General features: G+C 42.6%; 1 protein-coding gene across 1 annotated transcript in view; it reads right to left on the reverse strand.

The window, feature by feature from the left end:
- Window positions 1–1974: 1974 nt before the first annotated feature.
- Window positions 1975–18138, reverse strand: part of si:dkey-92j12.5 (multiple PDZ domain protein) — a 33550-nt gene continuing 17386 nt past the window's right edge. The window contains exons 18-39 of the mRNA XM_063219845.1: window positions 17866–18019; window positions 14260–14458; window positions 12580–12666; window positions 11923–12204; window positions 11120–11297; window positions 10792–10887; window positions 10126–10194; window positions 9734–9805; window positions 9493–9562; window positions 8661–8863; window positions 8370–8461; window positions 7764–7803; window positions 7372–7671; window positions 6889–6972; window positions 6500–6747; window positions 6029–6176; window positions 5720–5791; window positions 4579–4698; window positions 4130–4234; window positions 3851–3918; window positions 3259–3382; window positions 1975–2742 (exon numbers count right to left, since the gene is read on the reverse strand). Coding sequence (XP_063075915.1) covers window positions 2596–2742; window positions 3259–3382; window positions 3851–3918; window positions 4130–4234; window positions 4579–4698; window positions 5720–5791; window positions 6029–6176; window positions 6500–6747; window positions 6889–6972; window positions 7372–7671; window positions 7764–7803; window positions 8370–8461; window positions 8661–8863; window positions 9493–9562; window positions 9734–9805; window positions 10126–10194; window positions 10792–10887; window positions 11120–11297; window positions 11923–12204; window positions 12580–12666; window positions 14260–14458; window positions 17866–18019 — 2958 coding nt within the window. The 3' untranslated portion in view covers window positions 1975–2595. The remainder of the gene's footprint in view (window positions 2743–3258; window positions 3383–3850; window positions 3919–4129; window positions 4235–4578; window positions 4699–5719; window positions 5792–6028; window positions 6177–6499; window positions 6748–6888; window positions 6973–7371; window positions 7672–7763; window positions 7804–8369; window positions 8462–8660; window positions 8864–9492; window positions 9563–9733; window positions 9806–10125; window positions 10195–10791; window positions 10888–11119; window positions 11298–11922; window positions 12205–12579; window positions 12667–14259; window positions 14459–17865; window positions 18020–18138) is intronic.

Below are 18138 nucleotides of genomic sequence, written 5' to 3' on the forward strand. Positions count from 1 at the left end.
TTCTTTCTTTCCTCTCTTGCACATTGAATAACAGCTATGTAGGCATATGGTAATGTATTGCACAAGTCCTCTTGCTTTTGCTTTTGCTTTTGCTATTGCTATTGCTATTGCTATTGTGGTCCAGTTAAGAATACTGTAAATTAACTTTCTGATTTTTTGGTTACATTTGTTTAAATTAAATTTCCCTGAACTATGATGGGATATCAGGAACATTTTATTATTATTTTCGATACATGTACCACTTCTATAGCACATTCTGTTGGAATGCAGCTCTCAGCGGAGTGCCTCAAGGGTTTGTGCACATTTTCTGCTTTACAATACTGCCATCTGCTGGATGTGTAGCTCCACAGCAACAGTCCGTATGTAACTTGGTGTCTGAAAAACGTTTGTCCTAAAGATATTTCTTTATTCTAAATATAGTGGGTGAGTGGGTTTGGGCAAATGTTCTTCATGAGTTGTGTGAAAATGGTCTCTTTAGAAGCCAAATGATGGCAGACTGTAAGGGTCAGATATTTGATTTAAGTAAGGAATATTCATTCAATTAAACTATAACTGATGGATATGCTGTCCTCAACTGTGTGAGATCCGTAATACATCTGCATTAAAGGCACCAATTTTAAAACTAAAAAATAGATAATGGACATTCACTGAACTCTCTCATTCAATGTGACACTTTTAGCTGTTCCTGGCTGGTTATCCTCCTCAATGTATTAGTTAAAATAACTGTTGGCTTAGTCCAGGAAGAGAAGTTCTGAGGCACTCAAGGTTTGTAGTCAAATAAAAAGTAATGTATCACAAAATCACAACCTTGAGTGCCACAGAACATCTCTTTCTGGACTAAACTTGAGAGCAGCTACACTGATGAGCACCAAGGAAATAGGTGAAGACCCAGAAGCACTCCAATCTGTTGGCCTAGCTTTAGTAACAGGGCTCAGATACACACTACTATGAGCTGTATGTTTCTGTGTGAAATCTATGTCAGATTGACCTAGAGGGCTAAAGCTCCAGTGCACCCGTCAAACGCAAATAAATTGAACTGTTCAGATTCATATTCTGGAGTTATATTCCTATATCTTTTTTTGTTGTTATCTTTTTCATAAAATGGATGATGATTATCAAGGACATGCACCAATGACTTGTTGCAAGTATGCTCTGCGAGTTTGCCCCTGCATCTGATACAGTTTCATAGGCAGCCATTCATGAACTGTCGTATTATAATTTAGGTTCATATTTTGATGGCAGTTTTATATTATATATTATATTATATATATATATACTAGAGTACAATTATGTCCATGAGAAGTCCGGTGGCAACTAACACTTGCGTTCAGTCTTAGAACAGGCTTGAACATTTTTATGCAACAACTATCCTTCACTATCCTTGTGTTAAAGTAGTACCTCTCTCATCTCTTTTTGCTTGTGGCCTCATGTTTCACAAAGGCCCTGCCTTTGTGGAGAAAACAATAAAGTGTCCCCGCTGTGTCAGCCTTGGCACACCAACCTTTTGGGGACTTTATCCCATTCAACATCACAATTACAAATGCAAAAATGACCTTTGAATAAACTTCTATGAGATATTGAATAAAACCTCTATCATCAATGACGTCTTCACAAGGTCACAAGCAAAAAGAGAGGAGGGGAGGTGCTAGATTGAGATGGACCCTTGATCTGCTCATCTAAATGGAAATAGTTTTTTGTTCTTAAAATCACTAGGGGGGAGTATTGGGCCACACAGTGGCATACTGTATGACGTAACTGTTTTTACTCAACCGGTGAATTTTTTTTTTTTTTACTTTTTAAACCTTTGTTCTTGCGCATCATATTCATATCAAATCACCTCAGAAATGACTGCACAGTACACGAAAATAACTACTAAAACAATGGTCATTAAACATTATAATTCTGGTGGGAGTAACATGGCTTATTACTCCCCAGTTTATTAAATAAACAATTGATGACTGAGATACTCAATATTGTACAGTAGAACATAACTAATAATAATGAATCAATGAAGACAACAATTAGCATGAAGGAATGCAGTATGTATTACTATGTATTTGAACATGTCAGGAGATTGTGGCAAAGCAACAACAGATTAAGATTAGCTTTGGAAGTTCTGCCTCCAAAAAAGACGTGGGGAACAAATCTCTCATTTCGGAATGTGCTGAGCGAAGTCTAGGTATGCTAACAAGTAACGAGAAGATGCTAACAAGTAACGATTAATGGGGGCGATCCACCCAGGAGCCAGGAGGAAATCAGTAAGCTTAATCATCCATAATGGAAGGCCATAGTGACTAATAGGGTATTGGCAAGACAGGATTCACACCTCTGTCTCCCTGTGTCTCTATGTCTGCAAACACAACAGGTAATCAAATGAATCTGAATTACCCACTCGATAAATGGTACATCACCACGTTGTTACAAAGATTCAGAATGATTGTGTAAGACATAATGAAAATGTCAATTTCACAGTTATGCAGTCAAGCGAGTATGAAATTAAATATCTGATATCTGTGACTGTGATAGGATTGTCTCCACAGCTGTGTGTGTACTGTCACTTTCATGCATGTGACATGATCAGGAGGAGGTGTGCGTCTATGAGAGGATGGTGAGGACGACATGGCCTTTGCTCCTCTTCAGGATGTCCACCGCCTCCGCATGGGTCACCCCCACCAGACTCAGCCCGTTCACAGCCAGGATCTGATCCCCGTGCTTCAGCCGGCCATCCTCCACCGCCGCTCCCTTTGGACAACACATCACAACAGCCCCACTTACATACAAAACAGTTGCTGTCACTGTAGTCTGCAGGAGATGCAGAGTCAGGGCAACAGTAATTCTGACAACGATTGTGAGCTCAGTGACAAACTCAATACTACTCAATAAACAATCTTTATGCTAAAATAATATGGACAGCACAGGACGCTGGTAATTCTGTTGCTGACGTGCCAATCCCACATGAGCAGAAATGAAGGCCAGACCAGACTCTCACTAGACAGATGGTAGTAGACGTAAATGACAATTTTAGTCTTAACAAACAAGGGTGTTGCTGGACAGAATATGATGATGTGATTGACAGGGGCTGACCCTACATTTTCGCACCTACAGATTCCCAATCAATATGCCAATTTTCAATCATCATAATTGGTTGTAAATTATTTGTTGCTAAAATAGCTATTACGTATGTTGCTTTCTGAAACGTGTGGCAGGTTTAGAAAAAATAGTTAAAGACCATCAACTGTTTGCCCTCTGCCACTTTACCTTGGGGAAGATGGTTTTCACGTAGATGGGCAAATCTCCATGGGGACTGCCCATTCCACCCACAATACTGAAGCCCAGACCAGAAGCACCTCTGTGGAGCGTTATGGAGCTGCACTGGGGAGGACTGAGATGACATACACGCACACACACACACACACACACACACACACACACACACACACACACACACACACACACACACACGCACGCGCATACACACACACACACACACACACACACACACACACACACACACACACACACACACACACACACACACACACACACACACACACACACACACACACACACACACACACACACACACACACTTATTCTCATCACCTCCGCCAAGGAGGTAATGTTTTTGGGAGAGATCGTTTTTTTTTGTTACATATATGCAATAAAACACGTTTTCATAATGTTAATCTCAGCCCAGTTCTACAATTATGCCAGTATTACAACATGGGGTAAAATTCATTGTTTTGGCGGAGGTCTGAAATCTGAGTGCTTTTCAAGTTCTTATTGTGATTCTTACTCTTATTCTTATTCTTATTTGGGTACAATCAGCAGCATCATGCATTGTATTTACCTTAAGTGATTATGTGTTGTGTGGCCTTCGTTGTCTTCATTCTTAATGTCAGTAACCCCCGAGGCCACCTGAAGGTCAGACGAATACAGCAGACAAATATCAGTGCTGCTTTGTCACTGGCCACCAGATTAGTCATTTAGGTTTAGGTTTCTGGTGGCGTACCACGGTTTATTATATAATATATATATATATATATATATATATATATATATATATATATTATATAATAATTATTATATAACAAACAATCAAATAATATAAACTGCTCTCATCACCAACCTGCAGACTGATGGTCCCAGGAGCGTTCCTCAAAAGAGCCCCGACCTGAGCGTGACTCATGGCCTCTGTGGGCCTGCCATCTATGGTCACAATGCGGTCTCCCACCTGCAGGAACACACAGAGCTCGGCATTTGCATTTGGCCACAGACAATCTGCATGATTGTCAGATGGAGTGGAAGGTTGCAGTCATTTTCATACTGATATATTCCAGTGTGTGTGTGTGTGTGTGTGTGTGTGTGTGTGTGTGTGTGTGTGTGTGTGTGTGTGTGTGTGTGGGTGTGAGAGAGAGAGAGAGAGAGAGAGAGAGAGAGAGAGAGAGAGAGAGAGAAAGGAGAAAGAGAGAGAGAGAGAGAGAGAGAGAGAGAGAGACAGACAGAGAGAGAGAGAGACAGAGGGAGAGACAGAGACAGAGAGAGAGAGAGATGCTGTGCCCTGTCCTCTAAACCCACTTTCAATTGTTGTGTCTGTGCAGCCAGCCCATCCGGGTCCATCCAGGAAATATGGATGTCGCCATGGAGACTGCCTACCCCTCCGGATACACTGAAGCCCAAGGACTCCAGTGCTCCCCGCTTCACAAAGTGTTCCACAGCAAACATGCACACAGAAAGACACCCACACAAGCATGCACTTAAACATGACAGATAAGCACACAGCACTGTAGTTTTATTTTACAACATTTACTGCGACACAATTACCACCCAAAAGCAACACTACACACAACCATTGCACAGTCAAACAGCAAACCTTCTGGAGTGTGACAGTTTTCCTATCTGTGCATTCACCTGAAGCAGAAAGAAACAAAAGACACTTGGTTGACATGGCACGGCTTGCTCGCTTGGCACCAGGTAATAGACTCTCTAGACGCTCACCTGATATGTACCTACTGCAGTAGAAGGGTAGGGACACAAAAACTAATCTGCCCTGTCTTAACGAGCCTCATATTAGATTGACATGACAGGGCAGGGCCGCATTTCTCGAAACCATAACTATGTTAGCTACTTTGTTGTTTGCAATGCAATTTCCCATTGACAACTATCCAAGTTGCTACCTAGCTAACAACTACGCGTTTGAGAAACGCACCCCAGCAGGGTGTGTACAGTACATGATCACTCAAGAGCTTACTGTGGCTGTTCCTGATGCTCTCTTGTATGTGATGGTCTCCATGATCTGAGATGATACTGTTCAGATGACCAAGAATATCTGTGTATCCCTTCTGTGAATCACCAAGCCAGAGGAACATATGAAAGATGACAGAAACAGATTATATTAACAAAATATATAAATTCAATAATGCAACATGCTTCATTTAAAACTATACTTAACAGTAAAATATGCATATTCAAGTGTGTCAATACTGGACGTGCGCGCACACGCACACACACACACACACACACACACACACACACACACACACACACACACACACACACACACACACACACACACACGCACACACACACACACACACACACACACACACACACACACACACACACACACACACACACACACACACACACACACACACACACACACACCATCTGTAGATAATACGCAACATATTCAGCTATGTTCTATGGTGTCATTTACCTGATAGCCAAACTGTTGGTGTTCAACAGCTTTGAAGCGCGCCAATTCCAGTGCCACAGACTTTGTACAGTTCTAACAGAGGATAGCGAAATGGAGTGAGAGACATAGAGAGAGAGAGAGAGAGAGAGAGAGAGAGAGAGAGAGAGAGAGAGAGAGAGAGAGAGAGAGAGAGAGAGAGAGAGAGAGAGAGAGAGAGAGATGTAAATGTGATCAGATTCAGCAATAATAATGAGCATGATAGCAGCACTAAGGGACCAGCAAAACACTTCATGCATTTTGGAGGGAAACAGCTTCAGCAGAGATATATACCTGCAGAAGAGGTCTGACACTGTCTTCTCCGAGAGCGCGAACATCCTCGCCATTGATAGACAGCATTTTGTCACCAAGCATTAACCGGCCGTCTGTCTCTGCCACTCCTCCGTTGACCAGCTCCGACACAAACACACCCTTTTCATCCCTGTTATGAGGGTACAAAATAATGCCATCAACTGCCAAATGTGTTTAGAGACAAATATGAAGCACCATTTTATGGAATTCCGCTTATTTAGTGGAAATGCTTGAGTTTCAAGCTCTGTGCCAAATCTTATGATGCGTTTTTCTTTTTTCTTTTTTTTTAACTACAAACTCAATAATTAAAACCACAAGTGTCTATCTGGGGCCTATACTAAGAAGCTGGTTCAGGAGTAAACCAGGTTAATTTAAGAGGTAAATCATCTAATAGAAGAGCCTGAACCAGCTTCTTAGTATAGGCCCCTGGTTCCAGTTTGTTTCATACTGTACCTCTTCCCTGCCACTCCAAGCCCCAGGCCATGTGCAGTGCTAGGCTTCAGCTCCACTGTGATTAGGTCCCATACGTCCTCACACGTGTAGCCACGCTGCCCCCTACAGCTCATAAGCTCCTCCTGCAGCTGCTTGTGGATGCACCCCCCCTGCTGGCGGAACACACAGAGCCGCACACGCTGCGGGCTCAACCGCAGAACGCTCAGAGCTTCCTCATGCGTGGCCATCCGCAGGTCTATACCATTCACCTGCACCACAGAAATCCACATGCACTGTCTTTAATGCCCAAGTTTCAACTGAAGTCATTCACAATTCAATTTCAACTGAGTGTTTGCATTGCACGTCTGCAGAATTGTGAAAGAGGTGGCGTGGTTGACTACTAGTCTTACCTCCAGGATCTGATCCCCAGCCCACAGCCTGCCATCCCTGTGCGCTGCTCCCCCCTCGTTCACCTCGTGAATCAAAATCACACCCTGGGACAGGTGCATACGCAGGAGGAGAGGAGATACATGACAGCACTTCACAACTGCTGAATACCACACAGTGAAAATAGGCTACAGCACACTGTGTACTTTTTTTGCTAGAGTTTTATTGTCAAGGGATTTCCAGGCAGAGGTAGAGCTCTCTTTGATTTTTAGTAGGCCACTCAGGCTTGATTATGTGCACAGAATATCAACAGTGATTAATATCTTGTTTTTCCAAAACAAAGACGAAGAGCGGTTCTTTGTAGCAATTCTCAAGTCAACTGTCCTAGAATCTGAGATCACTCAGTTCACTCTGATACCCATACTGATGGGTATGTTAAAACAAGTATGCCCAGTAAAATTAACATACATCATGAAGTCTGCAGTAAAGACAACACACTTTCTTACCAGTGCAGTGTTGCAGCCGCCCACTATGCTGAGACCCAGACCTGTATGTCCTTTACACAGGTCGACGGTGGTCACACAGCCAGGGATGATGGGACAGTTCAGGGGGTCAGAGGAGAGGGAGCATGGGGGAGGAGGAGGAGGCCAACAGGAGTCTTCATGGGGGGGCGGTGGATGTGTATGATTGGCGTCTGGCCCAGGGCTTTGGCTGTAGCTCAGGGTAGATCTGTCTTGCAGCTGCAGGACACCTCTCAGATTAACCTCATCTACTGAGGACGGGGAAACCACGGGGCCCACATCACACTACGAAACAAGCGAATAACATAAACACATGTTAAGCAAAAAATACAGCTGCAAATAAAGCGTGACAAAGGGTATATGGGGTGTAACCTCACCTCTGGTCCAGGGACAAGGTACTGCAGTGCCTCCTTATTCCTGATGGAAAAGTTGGAAAGATGTTAGGTGGATAGACATACTAAATATACACACTTGCATAAAGAGACACAGGAATGTAGCCATGTAACTAGCAAGACTAAAGCAAATGTTCAAGGAGTCACTAATGTAGCACAAAGCAGCATACGGTACATGGCATTAACTAAAAATACCTACTCTTTTACCGGTACATATTTCAACATTGTTAGTGTGTGGTATTTTGATGACAGCCCCCGTATAGTGATGCTTTAGCTTATTTAAGCTTAAGCTTCACGAGGAACTAAGAAGCCTTTCATGTTATAAATATCCCACAGCTGCACAAGCACATCAGTAGCTCCACTTGTGTTTCAAGAGGTACAGTGAGGTGATAAGAACTGATTTTGCACAATACATGGCTTGCAAGCCCATCTATTTTCCATGCTCATCATGTTCTGTAGCTACAGTGCTTGGCTTTGTTGAATTTACAGAAGTGCCCCTGCGGCATCACTGCTCGGCAGGTTAGTCTGCCTAATAATGCCACTAATATGAAGGCGGTCAGTGGTGAGGAATGGCTGCCAGCTGCGGTGTACCTGACCAAGATGATCCTCACGGTAGCCGCTGCCTTGCCCATGATGCTGCTGGCATTCTGAAGACTGCGACCATACAGAATCTGGCCATTAATCTGTTAGAGGAACACAAAGATCCAGAAGGGCTAAAAGAGTTTTACTTTTTTACAAACAAATTTAACAAATAGTTTTATCAGCAATATGGGTCGAGTGGAAGCTATCAGTCATACAATGATCCGTCTTCAACTGGCCACAAGCTCATGAATATGCATTATTTGGAAAAGCTGTGTTTTGGATGCAGTGTTGACCCCTGACCTCGAGCAGCTCGTCTCCCACATGGATGCGTCCATCCACAGCAGCAGCTCCATCGGGGTCGATATCCCCCACGTAGATGCTCGTGCTTGACCGAGAACCATGCCTGTTCCCCACCAGCTGCAAACCCAGCCCCGTGCTGCCCTGAGCCAGCTCCACCATCAGCAGCTCCCCCGGCATGCTACCATATCTCTGCAGCATGCGCTCTACGGGTGGCACACAACAACAAAAACACACATACACGGGCACGCACACACATACCGGTATTCACATACACATACACACACTCACACACATACACACACATACACGTGTGCGCACGCACGCACGCATGCACATGCACACACGCACGCACGTACGCACTCACACATGCACGCGCACACACACACACACACACACACACACACACACACACAACACACACAACACACACACACACACACACACACACACACACACACACACACACACACACACACACACACACACACACACACACACACACACACACACACACACACACACACACACTATACACCCTGAAAAAACATAGGACAAACACAGAGACAGACTGACACAAACACAAGCACACACAGCCACACACACACACACACACACACACACACAAACACGTATACACACACACACACACACACACACACACACACACACACACACACACAGACAAACAATCATGTTTACATACTCCACAAGCCTGCTAACTCCTCATCACAGCTTGGTCCAAATTGAGCTGGCATGTTGGGTCTTTCTGGAACAGTCTGTGGTGTGTCTGCAAGTGTTTCTGTCTGTGTTTGTGACCCCTCAGGCCCCACACTCACAGCGAGAGGAGGGGGTGCAGCGCAGGGGGGGCGTATTGTAACCCTCTCCCCGACAGCCTGGGGCATCTGCAAGGAAATGGGAGAACAGAAGCAAACAAACACACAGGACAGGTCCTCAGTCTATGCAATAACACAAACAAGCACACAGACTAAATAATAAGGGAGAGTGTGCATAAAATATACAGCAGAATTCAGAATTTAGAATCCTCATGCATTCCGACAGGCCAGAGAACTAACCTTAAATGGGGTTGGGGTGAAAGGGTTGGCTGGGGAGAGACGCAAGAAAAGGCTACTCTGGTTCTCGGGTTCCTAAAGGGAAGGGAACCATGAACCAGGGAACTCTCACACACTGCTGCTATGCCACATTGCACATGTAATAAGCACACTACACTAAATGATGTCATTTAGGAGTTACTGAATATTTCCACAGACTTGCAGATACAGTACATACATACTTCATACACGTAACCTACAGTACATTTTTTGCCATTTCATACGGTAAACATGAAACATCCTCACATGCACACATACCAACACACACACACACGCACATATGCACACACATAAGCAAGTACGCATGCACACACACAGACACACACGTTCACAGTATTGGCGATAAAAGAGCTTACCTTACTATCAGTCTCACAATGTGTCTCAGGAGATGGCTCTGTTTTCTCTGTCACCTTAGCAGATTCTAGCTACATGGTTACATGAAACAGGAACACATCACAGAACTGAAAGGCTCATTTATACTGACTGTACAAGACCTGCAGTCTTCTCTTTGTAACTGACATAAATTTCATCGGTAATATGCATATTGTCAGGGAACTGAGGCTCCATATCATCGTCTCAGCGTCTTGTAAAACTATTTAGGTTGACAAAAAAAGTTTCTGTCCTGTCAATAAAAACAATGAAAAACAGATCGGCTGGAGACGATATAAAAACAGATTAATGTAAACTTACTCAGAGAAACATATTTGAAATGAAGGAGAACTACTCACGATCAGGAATAGGCCTACTACACATGCATGAGCATGCATGTCTGTTAACGGCAGGCACAGAAAACATTTTGGATTGATACAAGTGTTTTATTTATGGAAATGGGGTACAAATGAGTCTTTAGGGACATAAAGGCTCTTGACTTTATGTGTGTGTGTGTGTGTGTGTGTGTGTGTGTGTGTGTGTGTGTGTGTGTGTGTGTGTGTGTGTGTGTGTGTGTGTGTGTGTGTGTGTGTGTGTGTGTGTGTGTGTGTGTGTGTGTGTGTGTGTGTGTGTGTGTGTGTGTGTGTGTGTACCGGGCTCTGTAGTAGAAACTCCACACTGACTCCTGCTTGGCGGATCACTTCCACCACCTCCTCATGAGTGGAATCACGTACGTCTACTCCTGCCACCTGATCTCCCCAGACATCCAGACAGAGAGAGAGAGAGAGAGAGAGAGAGAGAGAGAGAGAGAGAGAGAGAGAGAGAGAGAGAGAGAGAGAGAGAGAGAGAGGGGGGGGGGGAAGAGGAGTACAAAACATCTATTATTTTTCATTTTCATTACTGTGTCAAATATATTTTTCCTTTAAAACATGAAGAAATATATCTTTGTTCAATGTTTTGTATTCGCTGGCACACTCCAACCTCTAGGATGCGGTCTCCAATCTTGAGGGTGCCATTCCGGCCCGCAGGGCTGTCCTCTGTAATGTGCTTGATGAAGACTCCCCGCCTCATCTCCCCGTTGCTAAGGCGATTTCCCATCTTTCCTCCACCAGCGATACTAATGCCCAGCGACTTGCCTGACTGTCTGAACAATCTAACCCTGCACATCACACCCACACAACACAAATACACATTCAAAAATTAATGTCCAGTCACAACTACAGTACAGAGAGTTTGTCTTATTCACAACCTCAGGATGAAGTGACACATGCAGGGTCTCCGGTGGGATAAAGGTTAGTATGTACCCAACTGTGCTAATGTCTAATGTTTGGATGATTACAAAACATCGTAACAACATCTTCCTTTATCAGGATGGCTTAAGTATGCTGTAATTGTGCGTAAGCCTACATTTACTAAAAGTCAGTGGCCAGGTTTACATGATGCTTTGAATTCCTAATGAATAATTCACAATTAAATAGTCCCGTAGAGTTCACATAACAACTTTCATTTAATTCTGAATTGTGAAGTGACGCTTCATGACGCTTTCAAAGTGGAATTAAGCTTTGCTCAGGATTAAATTGAGTTCATTCAGAATTAAATGTCTCATGTAAACGAGGCCAGTGTGTAAAACAAGATAAATCTGTAAAACACATGCCTAAAATATAATAATAATGGCTTCTTATACATCTGAGATATTTACGGTTTGTTATGTATATGCATGCATGATCATCACATGTGCAGACATGGCTGATAGATCAGATGGATGTGTACTGTATGTAACTCACCTTCTGGGCTTACTCCACTGCTTTAGTGGTTGAGCTCCTCCTTCACTATCCCCCTCATCTGTCCACACTCTTTCTTCATTCCTTCCTTCCTCCCTACCCTTCCCTACTGCCTGCCTGCCATTGACCTCATCAGTCTTTGTCTTCACCTCAACCTGAACATCTCCACTGCTCTGCCTGACCTCTTTATCTCCATCAACCTTGTCCTCCACTTTCTCCTTTCTCTGAACCGTCCTTTGTGTTTTGTCTGTGGTCCGTGTTCTGATGGGCTCGGGTGTCTTCTTCCTGAAATTCAGGAAGGGAAATATCACTCTATGGCCCACAGGTGACTCCTAACTCTTTCTCCTTGTGTTAGTACTCAAGTGTGTAAGCGGAAAGACCCCCACTTTTTTGGCATCGCTTGCCATGATCATGATGATGTTGTCTGCATGAGCTATGCTAATGGAGAAGGTAATAACTGCTGTTCCACAGGAGATGGTATTGAGTCATAGAGAACGTATGGGAAACCAAGCAGCTTGTTGGACACTGTATTGTTGAAATATGTAATGGCATGCATGCATTTGTGATATTCTATGATAGTGAATAAACTTAGTGATAGTGATAACGGAACCCCAGAGCCCAACCCAGAGTGACAGAGTGATCCATGCAAATGTTTCTCACAGAAATGGTGCGTATGGGTCCACCGGGTTTGACTGGATGAATGCAGCTCTGTACTTGTCAAGCAGAGGAGCAGGAACATATGTGACACTGGAACACACAGAGCATGGGATGGTTGTATACATGTGTGTTTGAGAGAGGGGGTGTATGTGCATGTGTATGTGTATCAGGGCTTGACATTCACATTTTGCTCTCGTTTTGCTCACGAGACACAGTGGCTAGGGGTTTTTCAGAGCCACCAGCTATTCAGCTTTTCTGCTAGCCACAGTTTTGGTTTTTACAGTATTTTTAGACACATTTTCTTTACCCATCAGTGGTATGGACATACTGTAGTGTGTTACTGTAAATGAAACTACCTACAGTATATCAGAGAAATAGAATCTGAATGCACTTCCTTGAACCTAAATATAACACAAGGTGCAAAAGCAGTATATTATCTACTAAGATATGTCATACCGAAGAATAAGTCACCTGCCAAATTGACTAGTGAGACTGAAATTATTATTGTGCAACGTTTTACCCATTTTTGTTCGGTTTGCAGGTGCCAGTGTCAAGCCCTGATGTGCATGTGTGTTTGTGTGTGCATGCATGTCTGTGCGCGTGCATGCATGAGTGTGTGCATGTACTGGTGTCAATGATGAAATATGGAATATCTCATGTACATCAAAAGCACAAGAATCGCTGATTGAGTATGGAGCCAGCGTGCATGGTTACATTTTCGAGCAGCTGATGATTAGTTATGTGAAAATGGCTAAAAATAGTTACATGAAATATAAAATAGTTATATTACATTACATTACATTACATTGCATTTGGCAGACGCTTTATAACCAAAGCCATTATATGAAATGGCTAAAAATAAAATACATTATAAAAGTGAAAGTTTGTTTTCTTAAAGGTTTTGGGTGTCTATATTGTCCACACATGTAATTGTGGGACTAGTCAGTAGTTTATCAAACTTAAAGGGGTATGCCACTATTTTGGGGCTTAATACATTTAAAATCATTGGCTGATGTTTATAAAGGTGGTAAAGTGTCTTATTTTTCATGTAAGCCGTTGTCTTGCTTTAAGACTCGTTAAAAAAGGGAGCATGTTGCTAAGCTAGTGAAAGTCAATATATCCGTGTAGCATGCTACAATGCTACACGGATCTATTGACTTTCACTAGCTTAGCGACATATTCCCTCTTTTAACTTGTCTTACAGCAAGACAACGCTTAACGTGAAAAATAAGACACTTTACCACCTTTATAAACCCCAGCCAACGATTTTAACTGTATTAAGCCCCAAAATAGTGGCATACCCCTTTAATTGAGTTTTATACTGCAGTGTGTGTGTGTGTGTGTGTGTGTGTGTGTGTGTGTGTGTGTGTGTGTGTGTGTGTGTGTGTGTGTGTGTGTGTGTGTGCGCGCGTGTGTAATTGTGCCCACTGAGCTGGGTTGCCGTGTTGGTTGGTTCATGAGTATGGAGGACAAGTGACCAGGAATACCCTTTGAAAATGTATGGATGTACGTATATGTTTGGTGTGTTGAGTGAGGGTGGAATGTGTACATACATGCACAGTGCATGCATGTGTGCTTACATTCAGTGGGTACATCTTCCTATTTGTGTACATAGAAATGCTTTTTAATATGGGATAATATGGTGTGCGAGAGTTTGTGCATTTTGATTGCGTGAGCAAATACCTGATGTCAGGAGCAACAAGAGAGTGTCGGCGGAGCATGGCTCTGGCCTGAGCATTGCTCAGATTGGTAGCCCCCTCTCCGTTAATAGCCACAATGCCGTCCCCAACACAGAGACGCCCGTCCTGACTGACCGAGCCCCCATTCATCACTGAACGGATTATCATACCTGAACCATCCTTTAAAGCACTCACTGTCATACCTGCAACACACGCACTCACGCACGGACACATATGGACACACACACACACACACACACACACACACACACACACACACACACACACACACACACACACACACACACACACACACACACACACACACACACACACACACACACACACACACACACACACACACACAGATGCACACGCACACACACACACCAGACTGAGTCACATGTGAGGAATAAATCTTCCTCACACATGCATGTTACAATGTCAGCACACATTGTATCACATCACATGCATCACATACAAACACAAACACACTACCCTAATCTTTCGCATCACATTTCTGCAAGCACGCTCTCACACACAAACACAGTGTTTTCACGAAACCCATTGAAACACACTATATATGCAGCACAAAGGCTGTGCATACATGCAAGGACATGCGAAACACACAAGACAGAAGCCATGCACAGATGAATAGCTATGGTCATACATAATTTGAGATTCACCCAAGGTCTGTTTCAAATCATTTATTATGATTTTTTTGTAATAATCATTATTTTATTCTTTGAATACATTTAAATTACAATACCATAGTGTGTTACAATGTTCCAGCAAGCAGACTACATCACAGACTAACACAGAATGTGTAGAAGAGGAATTCGCCACTGTGTAGCACTTCAGATTTCCGCTACAATGAGGCATACAACAGTGCCCTGCAGTGATTTCCAGTAATTTGTTAATACTGATTATGTGTTGAACATATTTGAACATAATACAATTTTCAAAAGAAATCAGAAGTGCTTCACATGCAGCAAGAAAGGAGGATTCAAACAAGTAGAATGGTTGCTAGACATCATGCCATAGCACAATTGGCTTACTAGGTCCAGTGCAAATTTCTAATATTACAATTTTTAGTTTGAATTCCAAGTTTACAAAATAAAGAGTATGATCATGAAAGACATGCTACAATTGACAACATTCAAGGCAGGAAGGAGATGGTTTACACACACCATGCAGCACAAAAGACAGCCCTATACATGCTTGTCAGTTTCTGGATAAAGTTTTGTATCTGTTTGAGTCAAATCTATTTTTCCTATAGATAACCGATCACACCAACATTATCACTTGTTGCTGATATCACTATGACTGAAAAGCCTAAAGTCACTCAAAGGCAAAAAGGCTGTCCAGATAGTAGTTGTCAAAGCAACCGAATGGGTACTCTTCAGTGATTTCAATTTCTCTATTTGATCAAGAATATATAAACTAGATATCTAACTGTGGATAAAGTGTCCGTAAGTAACTTTCATGCATGGATTTTAAAGTAACCAGCATTTAATCCAATCAGTGCAAACACCACAACAGGTCTTTCTTACAAGCTATATCAAATGTGTATCAAATACTAAGAAGAAACTGTTTAGGTGTTTAGATGGTCTTTTCTGCAGCAGACAAAGTAGGTTCAATCCATACAAATTTGCATATTATTTTCTCTGATTTCTCCTAATTTCTCTTCAAATGCTTGTTTGAGTGATTGAAATAAATACATGTTAGTTAATAACTTTGATATGTTTAACAGTATATAACGCATACAGAACATAGCCATGTGTCATTCGGGCATAGCTGATAATTTGAATGACTCTGACGCAAACAAGCCAACTGTCACTGGAATCAGGTTTAGTATAGGCTGATATACTAGCTCGGTGTCCAAGGATCTCCGTAAAGTAATGCTGTGGTTGCTTATTTTTCTGAAAGATAACCATAATGGCCAAGAATGTCGTCTGGCGGTTGGTTTCAGACCAATTGGAATGGACATGAGCTGTGCATTTTGTTGTGGAAAACTAGTCGCCCCAGGCTTCCTGGCTGCTAAGCTTTCAAACAGGGCACAGCAGAGACTGACTGGCCGCTAACCTTGCACACTGACACAACATACGCGCTCTTGGATTTCATCCACTGGCAAAGGTAGAGAGGGAGGGACACTGTGGGTCTCCTTCCTCTGTGCTCCATGAGCAACCAGGAGGCACGGGGTAATGCGCCCAATCAGTCCAGATCACTGAGCTTGGACAACAGGCCCTGCTACAAAATAATGCATTTCTATTTATTTCCAAATAAGTAACTGAGACTTAATCAGCATACTGTATCAGCGAGGTTAGGCAAGTTCAGAACATCAAGCTGATTACATCATATCATCAAATCTCTACAAACCTATGCCAGTAACAAATCAATCATGCCTGGCATGTAGACCTTGTTATTGCACCTGATGCTTGTGAGGGCATTAAAAGTGTAATGACCAACAGAAAACTTGCAATTCCATTTCCAAGTTTGTTTTACACATAATCCTACATCATGTGTATTGAAAACCACATGGATCACCAGCTCTGTTACTGTCACAGTTACAAAACCACAACACAACAACTCCACAAATGTCCAATCAGGACTACCCATTAAGTAATTTGTCATAGACATCTACTGTATATGCAATAAGGGCTACTGCTCAACAGCCAAGTTCAATTATTTTTCTTTTCCCATTTGAAATTATATGTAAGACAAATATAGCAGATATGGGAGTAGAGGACAGCAAGTGAAATCCAACCACTCTGTAGCTCCTGTGCTATCTCAGATTAAAGGTACAACGCCTCTACAAGATAATGCTATTTTCTTTTCAAGTCACAGGACACTTTTATCCACAGTATCAGAAAGATATGCTACCCATAAGGCATTTTAACAACTATAATTGAGGAGTCTGGATGCAAAACCCTTCAAAGTCTCAGAAACATGCAATTGTGTTTTACTTTCCATGTTATATTCACCAACCTTTGATATGAATCATATATAATATTATGATATGCTATGTAAACCAAAAATGGAATCAAACACTCCGAGTGAGAGTGAACTAATTATAAGGTTTATCACAATTATTTAAGAGGGTTTTGCATCTTAACACATCAATTGATCAGTCTTGGATGCCAAAACAGCCCTACAAGTGAATATCCTAACCTGAAATCATAACCAGAGATACGTGAAAAGTAAGACTGGTACTGACTGTTGTACAATACACAAACAATACCATCTTTGAATTTGTCATATTTACCCGTATATTGTACTGTACCTATGCAAAACAATTCAATTAAGGCTTTTGAGTTTTACACATTCTGTCATTGTAGTTGTTGTGACAAATTAAAAGCAAATTAAAAAAGCCTGTCAGATTTGATGCGGATTGAATACCATAGCCTGGATTGAATACCATAACCGTCTTAACGGACAGATAACTAAAAATGGCAAGCTTCAATCATAAATAACATTGAAGGTGTTGATTTTTTCATGCCAGCACACAAACTTCAAACATCACTGAGCGCCACCACACTAGCCAACGTGGCCATGCTGACGATGTACACAAACAGAGACAGCAGCACCATGAAGCACACCCATGACATACCAAGGCTAGTGTTGCCCCGGACTATGGTGATGGTCCTCTGGAAGTTGCTGCTGGGAGATGTGGGAGATGTGGGAGTGTAGCGCCTGCCGGTTGTCTCCATGCCTCCCGGCTCACCGCTGGCCTTCCTTTCCAGACGTTCCTCCTCAGGGGTTGACTGGGGGGGAATAAACGATGACACCATTAGCACTGTCGCCAGGCACAGAGTTATTGATTAACTGACATTTTCATTTAACACATGACATCACAACATCACATTCCTAAAATGTAAGTTGT

The sequence above is a fragment of the Engraulis encrasicolus genome, chromosome 16 (assembly GCF_034702125.1).
Source record: "Engraulis encrasicolus isolate BLACKSEA-1 chromosome 16, IST_EnEncr_1.0, whole genome shotgun sequence".
Taxonomy (NCBI): Eukaryota; Metazoa; Chordata; class Actinopteri; order Clupeiformes; family Engraulidae; genus Engraulis; species Engraulis encrasicolus.